Source organism: Tachyglossus aculeatus, chromosome X2 (assembly GCF_015852505.1).
Source record: "Tachyglossus aculeatus isolate mTacAcu1 chromosome X2, mTacAcu1.pri, whole genome shotgun sequence".
NCBI classification, from domain to species: Eukaryota; Metazoa; Chordata; class Mammalia; order Monotremata; family Tachyglossidae; genus Tachyglossus; species Tachyglossus aculeatus.
This window is the reverse complement of record NC_052100.1, coordinates 11,807,217-11,825,611: the sequence shown is the minus strand read 5'-3', so window position 1 is coordinate 11,825,611 and position 18,395 is coordinate 11,807,217. Positions and strand designations below refer to the sequence as shown.

At 49.7% G+C, this 18,395-nt stretch overlaps 1 protein-coding gene across 1 annotated transcript in view; it reads left to right on the top strand.

Moving 5' to 3' along the window:
* The window catches only part of PIAS4 (protein inhibitor of activated STAT 4), a 46,799-nt gene that overhangs the window by 16,805 nt on the left and 11,599 nt on the right, over window positions 1-18,395 (top strand). The window contains exons 3-7 of the mRNA XM_038771111.1: window positions 7,294-7,378; window positions 9,678-9,719; window positions 10,557-10,647; window positions 10,902-11,030; window positions 11,124-11,229. Coding sequence (XP_038627039.1) covers window positions 7,294-7,378; window positions 9,678-9,719; window positions 10,557-10,647; window positions 10,902-11,030; window positions 11,124-11,229 — 453 coding nt within the window. The remainder of the gene's footprint in view (window positions 1-7,293; window positions 7,379-9,677; window positions 9,720-10,556; window positions 10,648-10,901; window positions 11,031-11,123; window positions 11,230-18,395) is intronic.

Genomic DNA, 18,395 nt, shown 5'->3' with positions numbered 1-18,395 from the left:
GCCCGACCTGTTTCCTTCTGCACCTTAGTTTGCCATCCCACTTGCATTCCTCCTTCCGTACCCCAAATGTATCCATCCCTTTCCCAGGGTGTGAAAGCACATCATAGTACCTATTCAGCCAGTGTTCTGGATCTTTGTCTGGGATGGTCTCACTCCTGAATTAATAATAATAATAATAATAATAATAATAATAATGGCATTTATTAAGTGCTCACCACATGTCAAGCACTATTCTAAGTGCTGGGGTAGATACAAGTTCATCAGGTCGGACACGGTCGTTGTCCCTGGCTTATGGTCTAAGTAGGAGGGAGAACAGGTATTTAATCCCCATTTTAGAGATGGATGCTGAGGCACAGAGAAGTGAAGGGACTTGCCTAAAGTCACACAGTAGACAAGTGGCAGGTCTTCTTATCAGGCCCAGGCTCTTTCCACTAGGCCACACTGCTTAGGATCTGTATAATCTTTTACCCAGGCTGGCTCAGAGGAATGATGTCAGTTTTTCCAGAGCTCTTTTCTTTTCTCCTCCTGACACCACCCCATAAATAACCATAAACCGCCTCGATTTTAAACTTGGGTCAAACTCCGACTCTGGCATCCGAGTCGGTGGAACTGAGGTGTGGTAGCACTTCCCGGAGGAAGGAGAGTTCAGCAGTGTTGAAGGCGGCCAAGGAGTCGGGAATGAGTAGGACGGAGTGGTGCTTCTTGGCCATGGCTAGGTGGTGGTCGTTGGTGACCTTGGAGACCACAATCTTGGTGGAAATCAAGAGGGTGGAAATCTGGGGTGAGAAGGCAGCAAATGTAGACAACCCAGGGGAGGATTTGGAGCAGGGAGATGGGGCGATAGCTAGCAGAGGCAGTGAGATATAGAGAAGGGTGTTTTTGTTGTTGCTTTTATTTGGATAAAAGGAGATGAGCATGTTGAAGGCAGAGGGAAAGGAGCCATCAGAGAGCGAGTGGTTGAAGTTAGCAGTCAGGGAGTCAAGAAAAGTGGGCTGATGTGTCTTTTAAAGAGGTGAGGGGGATGAAGTCAGAAGCCCAGGGAGTGGGGATAGATATTTGCGATATCTTTGAGGCAGCTCGGAAGGAGGAGTGGGGAGGTGAGAGTTGAGGAATTACGGCAGTAAGTCCAGGCAATGGGCTAAGCGCTGAGGGTACAAGTTAAACAGATCAGACACAGTCCCTTTCTAGGGTGGGTCTCACAAGTTGGAGAGAAGGGGCTTGGAGAAGTTCGTGTATTATGGTGTCTGTTTTGCCAATAATCGGTGAGGTTAGAAAGTGCGGCCAGTGGGTGCTTTAGGAGGGAGTGAAAGGTCTGGAATATGTGGGTATGGGAGTCGGAAAGAGGCAAAGTAGTGTTGTTGAGCAGAAGAGAGGCTGAATTGTAGCAAACCAGGGTGAATTTGAAGTGGAAAAGTCAGGCTGGATTTTGGATTTCGGCCAACATTGCTCAGCTGCATGAGAGCAGGAAACAGACTGTGGGGGAGATCCAGAGCTGGAGGCTGGTGGTGCCAGAGTAATGGAGGAAGACTGCGGGGGTGGGCGGGGGTTGAATTTGTTGCAAGGGCAGTATTAAAGGCATGGACTTCAGTTTCAAGAGAGAGGAGGGATGGGTGGCAGAGGGCAGATACAGGGAGTGAGGAGATATGGGTGAAGTGGCAGGGTTAGGAGGGTATAGTTGGAGAGCGAGGAGTGGCACAGCGTCTGGCGTATGCCCACGTTGGCCTGAGGGTGATGTGGGATGGAGTGAAAGGTCAGCCGAGTTGAGGGGAGCGTGAAAGCGGGCAGGGTCAGTAGGACCATCCTTGTAGGTGTTGATGTCCTCGAGGAGATGGGAGAGAAAGAAAAGAATCAAGGTCTTTGATCTTTAAAAGCCAAGAGGCCCCAATCAGGGAAACCAAAGAGGTTACAGTGCAGAGAAGCCCAGGCCTGGGCGACAGAGAATCTGGGTTCTAATCCCGGCTCCGTCAGTTGTCTGCTGTGTGACCTTGGGCAAATCACTTCACTTCTCTATGCCTCGGTTACCTCATCTGTAAAATGGGGATTAAGACTGTGAGCTCTATGTCAGACGGGGACTGTATCCAACCTGATTATCTTGTAACTACCCCCAGCACTTGGTACAGTGTCTGGCAGATAGTAAGCACTTAACAAATACCATTTTTTAAAAAATGGGAAAATGACCAAGAAGTGCTGGATTCAAAAAAGTGGACAGTGAGGTGACATGTTTTGGTGACTGGAGGATATTGAGATGCTGAGAAGGTGCCAAGATTCTAGATTTGGGGTATGAGCAAGGTGGGGCTGCAAGCCACCACAGGTTCAGCAGAACTGGGTGAGAGGGAGAATTGTGGAAGAGAAGCACTTGGCCGTGTTAATATCATGGACCACTCCCTCCTTCTGGAAACATTTAAATCTTGGTTTCCTAACAAAGATTTTCCTGGTTTTTCTCCTACCTCTCAATCACTTTTGCTGGCTCCTTCTATGCCCCTTTCCCCCTAACTTAAGGTGTCCCTCAAGGCTCTGTTCTGGGTCCCTTATTCATCTCACATTTTCTACTCAGAGAATACATCCGCTTCCACAGCTTTAGCTATTGCCTCTCTGTGGATGACTCCCAAACCATCTTGCTAGCCCCACCCTCTCCCCCTCCCCCCGCATTTTCGCTTATCTGCAAGACATCTCCGGGTGGATGGCTGTCTTGCCAGTACCTCCAGCTTACTACGTCCCCAAATTGAACTCCCCATCTGTCCTCTAAGCCCCCTCTTCCACCTGACTTTCTCAACATGGCTGACATCACCATCCTTCCCAACTGTAGAGCCCACAACCATAGCATTATCCATAACTCCTCCCTCTTCCAACTCCCACATTGTTTCTTGCTAAATCCTGTCAATTTTTATTTTCTCCCCTCCCTACAACATTTCCTCAATCTGCCCCTTCTCCATCCAGATGGCCACCAGCCTGGTCTAGATACTCGACGTATCCTGGCTTGACTAGTGATCTGCCCATTTCCTGACTCCCTTCTCCAGTCTATACTTCACTCTGCTCCCTGGATCATCTTTCTGCACATATCTCTTCACTCCTCAAAAACCTCCGATGATTAGCCATTCGGCTCCTCATCACACAGTGCTCTGCACACAGTAAGCACTTAAAAATACGATTGAATGAATCAAATAGAAACTCCTTACCGTTAGCCTTAAGGAGCTCTGTCAGCTCTCTTCCTTTTACCTAGCCTCACTCTCCTTACTACACCCCAACTCACACTCTTTGTTCCTCCCAAGCCAACCTTCTCTCTGGGCCTCATTTTCTATTCTCTCAGTTTACTTCCCCTGCCTCACAACCTTCCTCCTGCCTGGAACTCCCTCCCCACTTCAAACCTGCCGAAATTCCATCTTCTCCAAGAGTTTTCCCTGATTCATTTCTCTTCTCCCCAGATCATATCCTTTCAGCTATCATCTCGGCAGTTTTATGCCATTTCAACGTGTTTGCGCCCATCACACGTATTTGTTCATATCAATTTACATTATCCACTGCTCAACACCCCTAAGTGTGGGTGTCCCTCAAGGCTCAGTTCTGGGTCCCCTTTGTCTCCATCTAAACCCCCTCCCTCATGGGGTTCATCCACTCTACATGAATAACTCCGAAATCTACTTCACTACTCCATTTTCTGGTCTTCTCGGCAATCTCACATTTCCTCCTCCCACCAGGACATTTCTATATAAGGATGCCCCATCAGCACCTCAAGCTGAACATGTCCAAAACTGAATTCCTCATCTTCCTTTCTAAACCCTCTCCTTCTCCTAACTTTTCTATCACTGTTGACAACATCCCTATTCATTATCTTTGACTCCTCCCTCTCTCTTCCCACCCTCATATTCTTTCAGCTCTTTCTTCACAGACTCTCCAGAATCCTCCCTTTCCTCTCCATCCAGATTGCCACCACGCTGGTCTAAGCACTTGTCATTTCCCACCTCGAATACTGCATCAGCCTCCTCTCTGACCTCCCTGCCTCCAGCTGCCCCCCTTCTCCGATCCATACTCCACTCTGCTGCTTGGATTATGTTTTTCAAACATTATTTTGTCCACGTCTCCCAACTCCTCAAAATTCTCCAGTGGTTGCCCATGTAACTCCACCTAATAATAATAATTGTGGGATTTTAGTGCTTACTATATGCCGAACACTGTACAGCAGGCAAGTAGTGGAACCAGGATTAGAACCCAGGTCCTCTGACTTCAAGGCTGGTGCTTTTTCCACTAAGCTTCATGGCTTCCAGCAACTGCACCAAGCAGAAACTCTTGAACATTGGCTTTAAGTTAATCAGCGCTCTTCTCCCCCTGCCCAATGCCTCCTCATTTCTCCCCCACTATATCTCAAATCATATGTTTTGCTCCTCTCCAGCCAACCTGTGCCATATTCTTGTCTCTCGCTGTTGACCCCTTGCTCAGACCCTCCCTCCTGCCTGGAATTCCGTCCCCCTTAACATCTAGCAGCCTGTATGTCCGTTTTCCAAACCCCACTAAAATGTCATTTTCTCCAAGAGACCTTCCCTGGCTAATCTCTCAACTTTCCACACTATTTTCCCTCCCTACCACATCACCTATGGGCGGGGAGATAGATGAGCTCAGAGTACAGTGAGTAAGTTAGCATGAGAGGGGCGAAGTGTACCGGCTGGAGAGTAGCGAGGTGAGGTAGGAGACAAGGTGAATGAGGGCTTTAAAGCTGATGGTGAGTTTCTGTTTGTGGAGGTGGATGGGCAACCACTGGAGGTTCTTGAGGAGTGGGGAGGCATGGACTGAATGTTTTTGTAGAAAAATGTAGCAGAGTGATGTATGGACTGGAGTGGGGAGAGACAGGAGTCAGGGAGGTCAGCAAGGAGGCTGATAGAGTAATCAGGGTAGGGTAAGTGCTTGGATTAATGTGGTAGCAGTTTGGATGGAGAGGAAAGGGTGGATTTTAGTGACGTTGTGAAGGCCGAACCAACAGGATTTAGTGATTGGATTGACTATATAGGTTGAATGAGAGAGAGGTGTCAAGGATGATGCCAAGGTTATGGGCTTGTGAGGCAGGAAGGATGGTGGTGCCATCTACGGTGATGGGAAGGACAGGGTTTGGGTGTGAAGATAAAGAATTCTGTTGTCGACATGTTAAGTTTGAGGTGGCGGCAGGACATCCAAGTAGAGGTGTTCTTGAGATGCATCTGACCATTTTCTTCGTTTGAATCCATGTTCATACCTTTACCCTGTGGACATTTGTGCTTAGCTGGCTGTGATGAGAGAGATGAAGGTGAAACCCAGTTTTTCATCCCTATTTGGTGTGTCCCCACCCAAGTGACTATGGCCAGGGATTCTTGGCTCATCTTGGTCCCCCATGGCCCCCATTCCATACTTCCTGGCCATCTCAAGCAGATTGGGCAATCGGTGATGGAGATTCCAATGCCACCTCTTCATCTTGGTCTCCAAACACAAGGTTGCGGATTCTGTATCCTTGTAAGAAGGAAAACTGCACCTGCGCTAGGGTTTTTTTTTTGCCTTTCGTTTTATGGGCACTTTAAGTTTGGATTCCTGTGAAGCATCCATGTCCAGTGGATGGCCGTGGGGGGCACTGCTCTCTGGGCCGTGGGGGAAAGAGCAGCCGATCGTTCAGCCTTTACGTTCAATCAACCACTCCTAAATCTCACTGATTTCTTCCTCCACAACATTTCCCGGATCTGCCCTTTCCCCTCCACCAAACAGCCATCTCATCCTTGTTCAAGCTGGGCCGCCAGCCTCCCCCCCCCCCGCCCCCCACCTCCTTCCCCTTACTCTGTGCCGCTTCCCAGATGAGCACATCTCTCCAGTCCTCCAAAGCCACTAGCGGCTGCCCATCTCCCTCCGCATCAAGCAAAGATCCCTTGCCCCCGGCTTCAAAACTGCCCCCCGTTTTCTCCATCTTGTGCATCTCTTCACCCGCTACTCCCAAGTTCACACGCTTCACTCCTCTCCAGCTCGCCTTTCAGCTCTTCAGCTTCCATCCCCTGGCTCGGGCCGCTCCTCGAGCCTGGAACTTTTCCCCGTGGGGCAGACTGGGGTCTCCTCAGCCCTTCTGCCGGCTGATAGAGCCCCCGCCTGGAGCCACTGAAGGAAGCCTCGTGTGCCCCTAATGCCCTCCTGTTTTTCCCTTCTGGGAATGGGGGAGAATCGGAGACCTTCTCCAAACCAACCCCAATCCTCCTCCCCTTCAGGCCGCTGTCACCGCCCGTGGCTCTGAGGTAAGCACCTCTGGACAGCAAAGGGATCATTTGGGATCCAGCCAGCTGTCCTCCCCCCGCAAGGTCTCAGCTACTTCCGCCTCCCTCAGCTTCCCAGGCAAATGCAGCCAGGAGCAGCTAAGCTCCTCACCAAATGCTGCAGACATAGAGGTTAGCGTTCCGACTGGCTCTCAAAGAAAAATAGAAGTGATCTTGACGAATAAATTAGGCAACAGAGATAGGACGTCTCCGATCCGAACCGCCTGTCCATTTCCTCTGGCACAACTCTCTGTCCCTGCCCGCCCCCGACCCCTCTGGTTGTCTACCCCTCCCCTCTCCCCCCACCTTTGTGAGATTGGTTTTGGGGAAGGTGGGTGTTGTTCTTGCGACTTCTTGCAGTTTGACGTCTGAGTGGGAATACCCAGTCATCCTGCAGATTTCCTTGAGTAGTGGCTATGCTGGAATGAATACAAAACAATTACCAGGTTCTTGGGAAAATACCCGGAAAAATCCCCTTTTGAGGTGGGAAATTGGAAAGTGCTCTATCCTTACGCCTTTTCCTCTTCGGGCGATCATCTGCATCTTTGGTTGCCCGACGGCTCTATTGTGGAGCTGGTCTGGTATTTTGGAAGGTTTGAAGTTACTCTTGATTGGTTTTTGTTTGTAAAGGTGTGTGTTTCCAACCCCCTTTAATCTCCAGTTGTTGACTCATTGTCCCTAGAGACGGAAATTCATTTGTGGGGAGTCAAATCTCCCATACCTCGAAGGTTCCGCTAAGAAAACGTGGACCAGAATGAGTCATTTGAAGATAAATCTTTCAAACCCTTGCCGTGAAAAAGGGCTGGTTATTTCTCATGGTTTATTAGAATGAACCGCTGAGTCCTATGGGTCTTGTCTCTCCCCCTCATTTTAATTTTACTTGAAAGGAATCCAAGGGAAGAAGTTTCTGTGACAAATAATTTGGTCTCCGTCTTTTTTCTTTAGTTTGAGGAGCTTTTAGTAGAAAAGGGAACTTGCTTGGCGTCCGTTTTGCAGTGTTTCTGGACTGTAAAATCTGCTCCTCTTTCTTTTGTCTCAGTCCCACAGAATAATGAGAAGCTTCAGGAGAGTCCATGCATTTTTGCATTGACACCAAGACAAGTGGAGCTGATCAGAAACTCCAGGTACTTTTTGCTCACTTAACAGTTTCCCCTGGTAAAGCTGGATCTCTCTGACTCCTTCCGGGACTCTGACTCTCACTGACTTGGTAACTGCGTTGCCAGCCGTCCCTTTCCTGGCAGGCCTCCTAACCGCCGGTGGCTGGTTCTTTCAGTTAGCCTGAAACTGGGTGATGGGACGGCATCTCTCCCCAGGCCCCTCCCTCGCTCATTGTAGCCGCCCAGCCCGGTATCATTGCGACGGCAAGGCTGCCCAATGTTCTAGATGCCAGGGTCAGAAAGAGTTCGTCAGTCCAGTGCCTGGGCCAGAGACACGATGAGCCGCAGGCCAGGCTGTCGGTTAGCAGGCCGGCAAGTGAGAAGAATAAAAGAGTGGAGGAGAGAAGCTGAGATGCTCAGCCCAGTGAGCCTGGGCCCAGGAGCTGACCACACGCACACGGATGCGGCATCCGGGTTGCAGTTGAGGGGCTTATTCTAGCCCAACGTTTCTGAACAGACCCTAGTCTGTTGCAGCCCTCAAGGACGCCCATTGCATCGGAGTCACACGTGTGGCAGTGTGATGAAGGCAGGGTTCCGAGGACGGAAAAACGGCCATTTCAGATGACCCGAAATGGTTGCCGTCATTGCACTTCCTCGGTTAAGGTCAGCAAGTTAGGAGGGCAGGATTCTGAAGATGCGTTGTCAGTTTTGTATCTTAAATCTCCAGCAAGAAGCCCGTTGCCTTCCTTGACTAGGTAGTGCTCTCCTTGCCGTGCATCGTGCAGGCGAAACTGGAGCCAAACCGATGAGTTCTTTGAGATTTCGCTTGAACGTTAAAAAGCTTCACCCAAGGACAGAGCGCAGAATCTCCCGCTAGCTCGTGACGTCCATTTTGGCCCACGTTTCCTAGCTTTTCCAAAAACAGCACTACCTAATTCTCTCCTTCCACAATCCACCTGGAGGAAATTCAACACGAGAGTGGAAAGAGCCTCACAGTTGGCTGGGGGGAGGAGGAAGAGAGTAATCGGTCCCATGGCAATGGCATTGATTAGTTCTCCTTGACAATTTGGACTGCTTACGAAAGGGGAAGTGTGTCTAGTGTTTGGTTTGAGTGTCTGATGCTACACCTTGTGAAGTCTTGATCATCCTATGTCCAGCTGGAAGTGCCCTCAACCGCCCAGAGAAACTGACTGGCTTAGCAGCAGCCCTGAGGGAGACAACTGAATGGATCCAGGGATATTTTTTTTTTTTGGTTGGGGGGGGAGGGGGGCAGGGGAGGGAGCGGGGGTTAACTCTGTTCATTCACATGCTGTCTGTCACTGATTTCATTTCCCTCACTTCAGTCTTCCTTGACAACGGCAATTGGGTGGCTAGAGCCCTGAACTGTGAGGTTCCTGTTCTGGCCGTGACTGACTTTCTGGCAAGTTATTTAGCTGCTCTGTGCCTGTTTCACCATGGGTGAAACAGGGCTGAGGCTCCCCTCTGTCTGCTGGAGGCCTTCCAGACACAAGGGGCAGGAGGGGCTGCTTCCTTCCCACTCGCCGTCATCGGGGGGCTTCCAGGGACCTCCTACCCACAAGAGTTTGGCTGAAATGTTTGAGATGCGTTAGTTGGAAATCTGAGGGTGGGAAAAGCCCGGTCAGCAGGGGAGGCGAGGCCTCGCCGCTCCTTTTCTTCCTGTAACACCGTTAGCACTTCCACTCTTAGCTGGGATGAGCAGGAAAATCCACTCGAGTGACTGCCGGGCAGGGATTTGGACTGTTCAGTCCCTCCGATCCCAATTAAGATTTTCAGTGCTTGTTCTCCCTTAATCTTCCTTCCTTCCTTCCTGCTACCCATTCTTTGTTTTGGGGCTTTTTCCCCCTCCCGTGCTCTCTCCTCACACTCCACCCTGCTGATGGTTTTTTTCTGAGGTATGTTCATTGTTAAAATTCAACCTTACTTGTACCGCACCTATAATTCTTCCTGCAAGAGGTGCTTGTACAGAGCCCAGAAATGCCAAATGAGGAAAGGTGAAAGCACCTGGAAAGAGGTCTGGATTACGTAAAGTCAGTACGGTCTAGGAGGAGCTGACTTTAAACACTCTCTTGTAGGACGTTACCTGTGGTAGCGTCTCGTGCATCCTGGTTCCAGAGAATTGGCCCCGGAAGTCAAACTCTGACGCATTTTCCCCCGTTAGTGTATTTGGCAAGAGTACCATTAATTTTTTGATTCCTTGAATGCCTTAACCAGATTTTACTGTAATACTTAGGCATTGACACTGTGGATGTTCATCTTTTTTAATGACCTGAATTTTTCTTTCTCTCTCGCTCCCTTGCCCTGTCAGGGAGTTGCAGCCCGGGGTGAAATCTGTTCAAGTTGTCCTAAGGTAAGTTCGCGTTCCCTGGAATTGGGAAAATACAGACCAACAACCTAGAGATAGGAAGCTGTTTCTGTAGTTGCGGAAAACTAAATTGGCCCTAAGAAAATTGGAGATACTCCTGACTAACCCCCCTATCTTTCTGGTCAAGGCCGTCCCGTCAGTCACCTCAGATCACTGTGTCTGTTATCTACATTTATTCTCTCTTTACTCGTGCACATTCATCAGTTTTAGAGAAGCAGTGTGGCCTAGTGGAAGGAGCCCGGATTCTAATTAGAGGCTGTTCTAAACCCGCCTCTGCCACTCGCCTGCCAGGTGACCTCAAGCAAGTCATTTCAGTTCTCTGTTCCTCAGTTTCCTCCTCTGTAAAAATGGGTATTTGATATCTGTTGTCCCTCGCACTTAGCCTGTGAGCCCCATGTGGGACAAGGACTGTGTCTGACCTGATTATCTTGTATCTCCCCTCGGCGCTTTGTCACAGTGCTTGGCACATCCTGAGCGCTTAACATATACCACTCCTGTTGTTTTTATGTTTCTTGCCCCCGCCAATTAAATTTTAAATTCCTTAAGGACCCAGATTTGATATCTCCTTTTTTTTGGCGTACTCTTTAGCACCTAGCACAATGTTGTGCACTCAGCTCTTCCCTTCCCTGTGAATGAAGGAGTTTTTTCTGAAACGGCTGGTTTTTCCCAACCCTGTACTTCAGCGGGGTTTCAGGAGAGCCAAAAAGGACCTGGGGCCGATTCCCAATGAAGAGAGGGGTTGGGGAGGGGGGAACAAGGGTGGCGATAGGTGGTCTTTCAGCTTTGCAAACTCCAGTCTGCTCTCTCTCTCTGTCTTTGTAGGATCTGTTACACAGACACAAGCTGCCCTCAGGAGGATCAGTACCCTCCCAACATTGCAGTGAAAGTGAATCACAGCTACTGCTCAGTCCCGGTAAGGCTTCTCATCCTCAAAGTGTTCCTTTGCTGCAGAAGGCGAGAGGTTGCTATTCACGGAGACCGCTGAGCGGCTGTTGGAAGAGGAGGAGGAAATGGTAGTGGGGTGGCAGCGGGAAGCCTGCAAAAAAATTCCTTGTAAAACCGCCCCACTTGACGTGTGAAGTTTGCTAAACGATCAGGTTTTTCTTTTAAGATGGCGAAAGCGACTCCTCTCTCCCGTCTAATAAAACACGCGCCTCCTAATTTCAGGGTTACTATCCATCCAACAAGCCCGGTGTGGAGCCCAAAAGACCCTGCCGTCCAATTAATCTCACAAACCTCATGTACCTGTCTTCAGCCACAAATCGCATCACTGTCACCTGGGGGAATTACGGAAAGGTAAGTGCCCCAGAGCTAGCGGCCCGGCCGGCTGGGATTTGCAGATGGCCAGCTCCTAATTCTCTCTTCTCCCCCTCCCCTTTCTGTTTCCAGAGTTATTCGGTGGGCTTGTACTTAGTGCGGCAACTGACCTCCTCAGAATTGCTGCAGAGGTTGAAAAACATTGGAGTGAAACACCCGGAGCTCTGCAAGGCCCTCGGTAAGCCCTTAGGCTCGCTCCCAGAAGAAAGGGAAGTGAGCTGAGACCCTGGACCCGTGGGGCGCGGTAGATCTTATGATTGGGGGCTTGTCCAGGCCTTATACTACCCCTTCCTCCGCACCCTAGAGCGCGTAAGGATATATGACCCAGAGTCTATTGTGTTGGGCTCTGCCCTTTCCCTTTTCTCTGAATCCCAGACGTCCCACTGAGCCACTGAATTGAGAACCCCTCTTCTCGAAGAGCAGAGAATCCAAAGGGTGCTTCGTGCTCGTTTGGGAAACCTAGGAACAGAGAATGCCCCCTCAGTGAGGCTCCGTCAGGAGAAACCGTCTACCAACGCGCTTCTCTCCCCGTGTGATTTCTAGTCTAGTCGGAGGAAACCCGTCTAGGCACATCCCGGCCCCGCTCCCCACCCACTGAACAATGTTTCCGTGCGGGATCGAGGGAGGAGCGATTTGAGGAGGGGCGGGAAAAAAAGAGCGAACAATTCCATGTGTTTCTGATGTTGCTAATGTTAGTATCCTGTTGGAGAAGCAGTGGAAAGAGCTCGAACTTGGCAGGCAGAGGGCCTGGGTTCTCATCCCGGCACCTCCATGTGTCTGCTGAGACTTCGGTCAAGTCGCTTAGCTTCTCTGTGTTTGTTTCCTCGTCTTTAAAATGGGGAGTTAGTACCTGGCCTCCTTCCTATTTAGACTTTGAGCCCCGTGTGGGACGGGGATTGTGTCGGACCTGATTATCTTGTCTCTGCCCTAGCGCTTAGATCAGCGCTGGGCACACAGTAAGTGCTGAAAAAAAATACCGTGTTGTTAGTAGTAGTGTTATTTTTATTAGCCTCATGGTGGCTTGGGGAGAAATTTTCCTTTGATAACACTGCTTCTGCCTTGCTTAAATGTGGGTCAGACTTAACACCCAGCCAGTGTAACAATAGCGGCTTGAGGCCTAACTCAGAGAAGCAGCGTGGCCCGAGCATGGGCCCGGGAATCAGAGGGCTTGGGTTCTAATCCTGGATCTGCCAGTTGCTCTGCCAATTGCTTGCTGTGTGAACTTGGGCAAGTCATTTCTTCACTTCTCTGTGCCTCCGTTTCCTCAACTGCAAAATGGGGATTAAATACCTTTTCTCCTTCCTACTTAGACCGTGAGTCCCACGCGCGACGGGACTGTGTCCGACCTAATTAACTTGTACCTACCCCAGCGCTTAGAACAGCACTTAATAGAGCCCATAAAAAGAAAAAAAGCTAGCAAAGCTTGTGACCTGTAGGTTCAGTCTGGCTCAAACATCTTCCCAGCATTTCTTTATTGCCGTATTGTACTTTCCCAAGGGCTTAGTACAGTGCTCTGCGCACGGTAAGCACTCAATAAATATGATTGAATGAATGAATTTCAGGATCTCCCAACCCAACCAAGGCAGGCTAGTTGTTAATGGGGTGGGCAAGAGGACGTACCACCCTGATTAGCCGTTGTCAATCAAGTAAAATCCAGGGACCCGTCAGGACGTTTACCCGAGGGCTGCATCTCAGGGAGGGGTACCCCGTCTCTCTGAGCTTGACTAAATGTCAGCCAGCCTGGCTGTGAAGAATTGCTTCTACGGCTCCAGTCATTGAATTGAAAACCAGGCTGCCAACAGTGGCGTCATCTCTCTGCTTTCCCTCTATTCAGATGCAGTTTGCCTCGGGTACACATTCGTTCTGTGATCCGTGGCAACTCAGCCACTCTGCCTCATCTTCCTGCCCCTGTTGAAAATGGCGTGCTAATAATCTCCAACCTTGGCCTGTCTCCCTCTGCTTCATGTGTTCAGAAGGTTCACCCTTGGGAGGAGGAAAATGCTATAGCAACTGCTGCCCTCCCCATGACTCAGCGGCAGCTTTCCAGCCTCAGTTCTTGTCTTTCACTTCGGTCCAGGGCTCGGTGTGACCCTTCTGGCCAGCGTGGTTTGAATCACCATAGCGATGGGGCTGGGCTTCGCAGCCGTTGTTGCATTAGCCTCCCTTGGTAAACCGCTGTCTAATTTAGGGGTGGGCAGTTATTTCCACTGGGGGCCCACTGACGGCATTGCACAAGGCCGCTGAAGGCCAGACAGCAAATTCCTCCCTACTGTCAAGGTGAAGTGTGGGAAGTGAGTGTTAAGATGTGGAGGCCATGGTTGCATGCAGGGGACTGCTGTTAGGTAAGGGACCCCTTTACTCAGATACCCGGCCGGAGAAGCGTTAAAAACATCCCTTCCCCAGAACAGGCATTTAAAAAGAACAAAAGAGAGATGGGGAATCAGTCCAGAATCCCAAAGGTAACTCGGTCTGAGGATTCTGAAGAGTGGTGAAGCTCCGATTACTCATCTGCTCGTGAGTAATATTTGAACTAGAGATACAGTTGAAAAGAATGCAGGAAAGTGAATTCAGACATTTAAAACCATCAACTAGGACATACACCAGAAAGTCCAGTGTAGATTTAGAGAAGCAGTGTGGCCTAGTGGATAGAGACCGGGCCTGGGAATCAGGAGGACCTGGGTTCTTGTCCCAGATCCACCACGTGTGATGCTGTGTGACCATGGGCAAGTCACTTAACTTCTCTATCCTTCCTTGACCTCATCTGTAAAACGAGGATTAAGACTGTGAGCCCCATGCGGGACATGAACTGTGTCCAACCTGATTAGTTTATATCTACCCCAGCACTCAGTACGGTGCCTGGCCCATAGTAAGCGCTTAACAAATACCATAAAAAAATCATCAGAATAAATCAACCGCCCCCACTTCCTGGGCCTACCTTTCCATCAGCTTAATTAAGGTCTTTGAGCTTATCTTTTGGAGCTGGTTCGCTGATCGGCAGCCATCCCATCTGGAGAGCAGAGTGAGAGGGCAGAAAAACTTCCCCACCCTTACCAAGACTGAGCAGGGGCTGGCTCCAGTCAGAAACACCGCCTACTTGGGTGGTAGATTCAGTGCTATCTAGGAGTGGCCATAAGAACAGTCACAAATGCAGATCGAGAGAGGAGCAGCTCCTAAGTAAAAGCTTCGTAAGGTACAAGAGACGAGGAGGCAAAAGAGAATACGGCACCAAGGCACCGCAGACATCAGACGTGACCGCACAACCGGGGTCAGCCTTTGTGTGTGCGCCCCGTAAGGCTGAGACTGTGGGTCCCGCATTGGCCTTTTCGGTCACATATGTGCTCATAAGTGAGTTTCGTGGTCAGTGGTGTCTTGGAATAGGTAGGACAACTCTCTCTCTCTCTCCTCTCTCTTTCTCTGTGTGTGTGTGTGTGGGGGGGGTAACTGATGGGAAGGTAGGCCCAGGAAGTGGAGGTTGACGACCTATTTGGGGGATTTTCTGGGTATATAACCTAGTTTGTGGTCTTGAGTCTCTGAAAATACCTTCTTGCGTGTATGTAGATATATACACAGTCAGCTGTGTAACTTTGGGCAAGTCACTTCTCTGTGCCTCAGTTACCTCATCTGTAAAATGGGGATGAAGACTGTGAGCCCCACGTGGGACAACCTGACCACTTTGTATCCTCCCCAGCACTTAGAACAGTGCTTTGCACGTAGTAAGTGCTTAACAAATGCCATTATTATTAGAGAGAGAGAGAGAAAGTATATATGTGTTTGTGCTGGACAGACCATTATTTAATACGCTCATCACTCTCCCAAGTAGCTTCCAAACTGCCAAGACAGCTAAGTGTCAGGCTCCTGGAGAATGAGGACAGTCACAAGGAGCACTGCAGCAACAGTTCAATAGCCCTATTTCGGAACAAGGAATCCCTCCTCCAGTCTCCTAGATAAACGGTGCTGGGCATTTGTCTGCAGTACGCGCTACCAGGCAGCCATCAAAGACACTGAACAGATGAAGGCAGCAAAATTGGCTTGACGCAGATGACACCAAGAGGAAAAAGTCTACTTGCAGCAAAAGTATGACTGCACCCCCAACGCCTTTTTGCAGCACCTTATGACTCAGACGAGAGTGAGGGTTACAGAAACGTGCATCAGCGTGCAAGTCAGTTTAAGAAACGTGTTTGACAGGGTGGAGGGATGCCAGACAGTAAGAGCTCCAAAGCTATGCCGAAAGGCAAGAGCACGTCAGAATCGCAGTGTGGCTTCAGATCACAGCGGACATGATCTTTGCGGCATGTCACATTGAGGAAAAGGACAGGGAGCAGCAGAACACCAGTATGTGGCTTTTCTAGACCGTATGAAAACTATGGAGCTGATCTTTAGAGCTGACTCAGGACGTGTGCTTCCTAAATTTGACCGCCCTGAAAAGCTCATTAGGATTCGGAGACTGCTTCATGGCGGCATGGCTGGCTGGGTCAGAATTAGGGATACCCTGTCTGATCCATTCCCCACCTCCGATGGGGGAAAGCCGGGATGAGGAGTGGACCCGCTCTTGTTCACTTTATTCTAAGGAGCCATGCCGGAGGATCAGTCCATCGATGGTATTGATTGACGACCCTTCCGCTGCCCGCTTTCTGTCCTCAACTCCACCGACCTGCTTCATCCCACCTCACCCTCTCATCAACTTGGACACACACTCTCGATCTCATTGTCTCCATTCACTATACAATCTCTGCCCTCGCCAACTCTGAAATCCCTCTTTCTGACCACAGCCTCCTCACCTGCCTTCTCTCCCACACACCCCTGTTCCCCCACACAGAGACTTCCGATCTTTTGACCAGCACCAATTTTCGCCAGTCGTCGTCCCCCATTTAGTCTCCATACTCAAACCACCTTCCCATGATGACCAAATTGATGCCAGCACCACCCTCTCTTCAGAACTCCACTCACTCCCCTATCCCTTCACCAGTCTCGTACCACTTACCCAAAGCCCTGTATCACCTCAACAGTCTGCTCCCTTTGCCCTGTATCAGACCAACCTTGTCCATCTCAAACTCATCCTTGCCTGCTGTAGCTCTGCCTTCCCCTCTGCCCAGCAACATTATTTCTCCATCCTTATTCTCCTCATACCTGTTGCCCTCGCCAGTTGTTTCAGATGTTTAATTCCCTCCTCAAACCCCCAGCCTCCTCCATGTCTTGCCCCTAATAACCTGGCCATGTACTTTATTGAGAAATTGAACCCATCAAGCGTGATCTCCCTAAAACCTCCCCTGTCTCTCTACAGTCCCTTCCTCCTTCGCCACCTTCAACTCTTTCATCTTCCCCAGCACTGTCTCAAGAGATTGTGCATCAAAATCCAATCCTTCCACCTGCACTTCCGACCCCATCCCTTTGGACCTTATCAAAATACTTGCCCCCTCCCTCCTTCCCTCCCTGACTGCCATCTTCAACTGTTCACTCCCCAGTGGCTTCTTCCCCACTGCTTTCAAGCATGCTTATGTCTCCCTTATCCTATAAACTCTACCTCCCTTGACCCCATGACTCCCTCTAGTTATCACTCCTTCTCCTTCCTACCATTCCTCTCCAGACTCCTTCAGAGAGTTGTCTACACCTGCTGAGTCCACTCCCCTCCAGTTTTCTCCTGGCAATCTGGCTTCTGTCTCTTTCACTCCACCAAAACTGCACTCTCAAAAGTCACCAGTGATCTCCATCTTTCCAAATCCAATGACCTCTACTCCATCCTGCTCTCCTTCAATCGCTCAGCTGCTTTCCACACTGTCAAGCACCCCCTTCTCCTGGAAACATTATCCAACCTTGGCTTTACTGACACATCCTCTCCTTGTTCTTCTATCGGTCTGGCCACTCCTTCTCGGTCTCTATGTGGGCTCCTCTTCTGCCTCCCACCCCCTAACTGTGGGAGTCCCTCAAGGCTCAATTCTGCATCCTCTACTATTCTCCCTCTACACCCATTCCCTTGGAGAACTCATTTGCTCCCATGGCTTCAACTACCATCTCTAGGTGGATGATTCCCGAATCCACCTCTCCAGCCCTGATCTCTCTCATTCATTCATTCTGTCAGTCGTATTTATTGAGCACTTACTGTGTGCAGAGCACTGTACTAAGCGCTTGGAAAGTACAATTCAGCAGTAGAGACAATTCCTGCCCTCACTGGGCTTACAGTCTAGAAGGGGGAGACAGGCATCAAAGCAAGTAAACAGGCATCAATATAAATGAATAGAATTATAGATATATACACATCAAAACAAGTAAACACATCAATAGAAATAAGTAGAATTATAGATATATACACATCAAAACAACATCAATAGAAATAAGTAGAATTACAGATATATACATTTATACATAAGTGCTGTGGGGCAGCGGGGGCTGGGGGGAAGAACCAAAGGGAGCGAGTCGAGGAGATGTGGAAGGGAGGGGAGCTGAGGAAAAGGGGGGCTTAGCCTGGAAGGCCTATTGGAGGAGGTGAGCCTTCAGTAGGGCTTTGAAGGCGAGGGGAGAATGATTGGCAGATTTGAGGAGGGAGGACGTTCCAAGCCAGAGGTCAGCAGCAGGACGGGCGAGATCAAGGCACAGTGAGAAGGCTAGCATTATCAGGTGCTGTAACTGGGGGCTCAGAAAAGCACGAAGGACGGAGGAAACATTTGAAGAACACAGTAATAATCATCATTTGGTAAGCGCTTCCTGTATGCACTGCACCTAGTGCGGGGTAGATACAAGATAATCAGGTCAGACTTTGTCCCAGGCTCACAGTCTAAGTAGGCGGGAGAACAGCTTTCAAATTCCCATTTTCAGATGAGGAAACTGAGGCCCAGAGAGGCAAAGTGACTTGTCCGAAGTCAGGCAGCAGGCCCTGGCTCTTTTCACTCCTCAGACAATGCTGGGAGACCGTCGCCAAGGACAGACCCCTGTTGGCATACTGCAGTCGAGAAGCAGCGTGACCTATCATTCAGTCAGTGGTGTTTTCTGAGCGCTTATCGATGGACGGAGTGGAAAGGGTGGATTTTAGCGATGTTGTGAAGGTTGAACCAACAAGATCTGGTGACACACTGAACGTGTGGGTTGAATGAAAGAGACGAGTTGAGGATAATGCCAAGGTTGCAGGCCTGTGAGACAAGGAGGAGGGTGGTGCCATCTAGAGTGATGGGAAAGTCAGGGTAGGACAGGTTTCAGGTGGAAAGATGTAGAGTTCTGTTTTGGAAATAAATTTGAGGAATCAGCGGAGCATCCAAGTAGAGAAATCTCTCTCATTCACCCCACATATCCAGTCCATCACCAAATCCTGCCGGTCTCACCCTCGCAACGTGGCCAGGATCCGCCCTTTCCTTT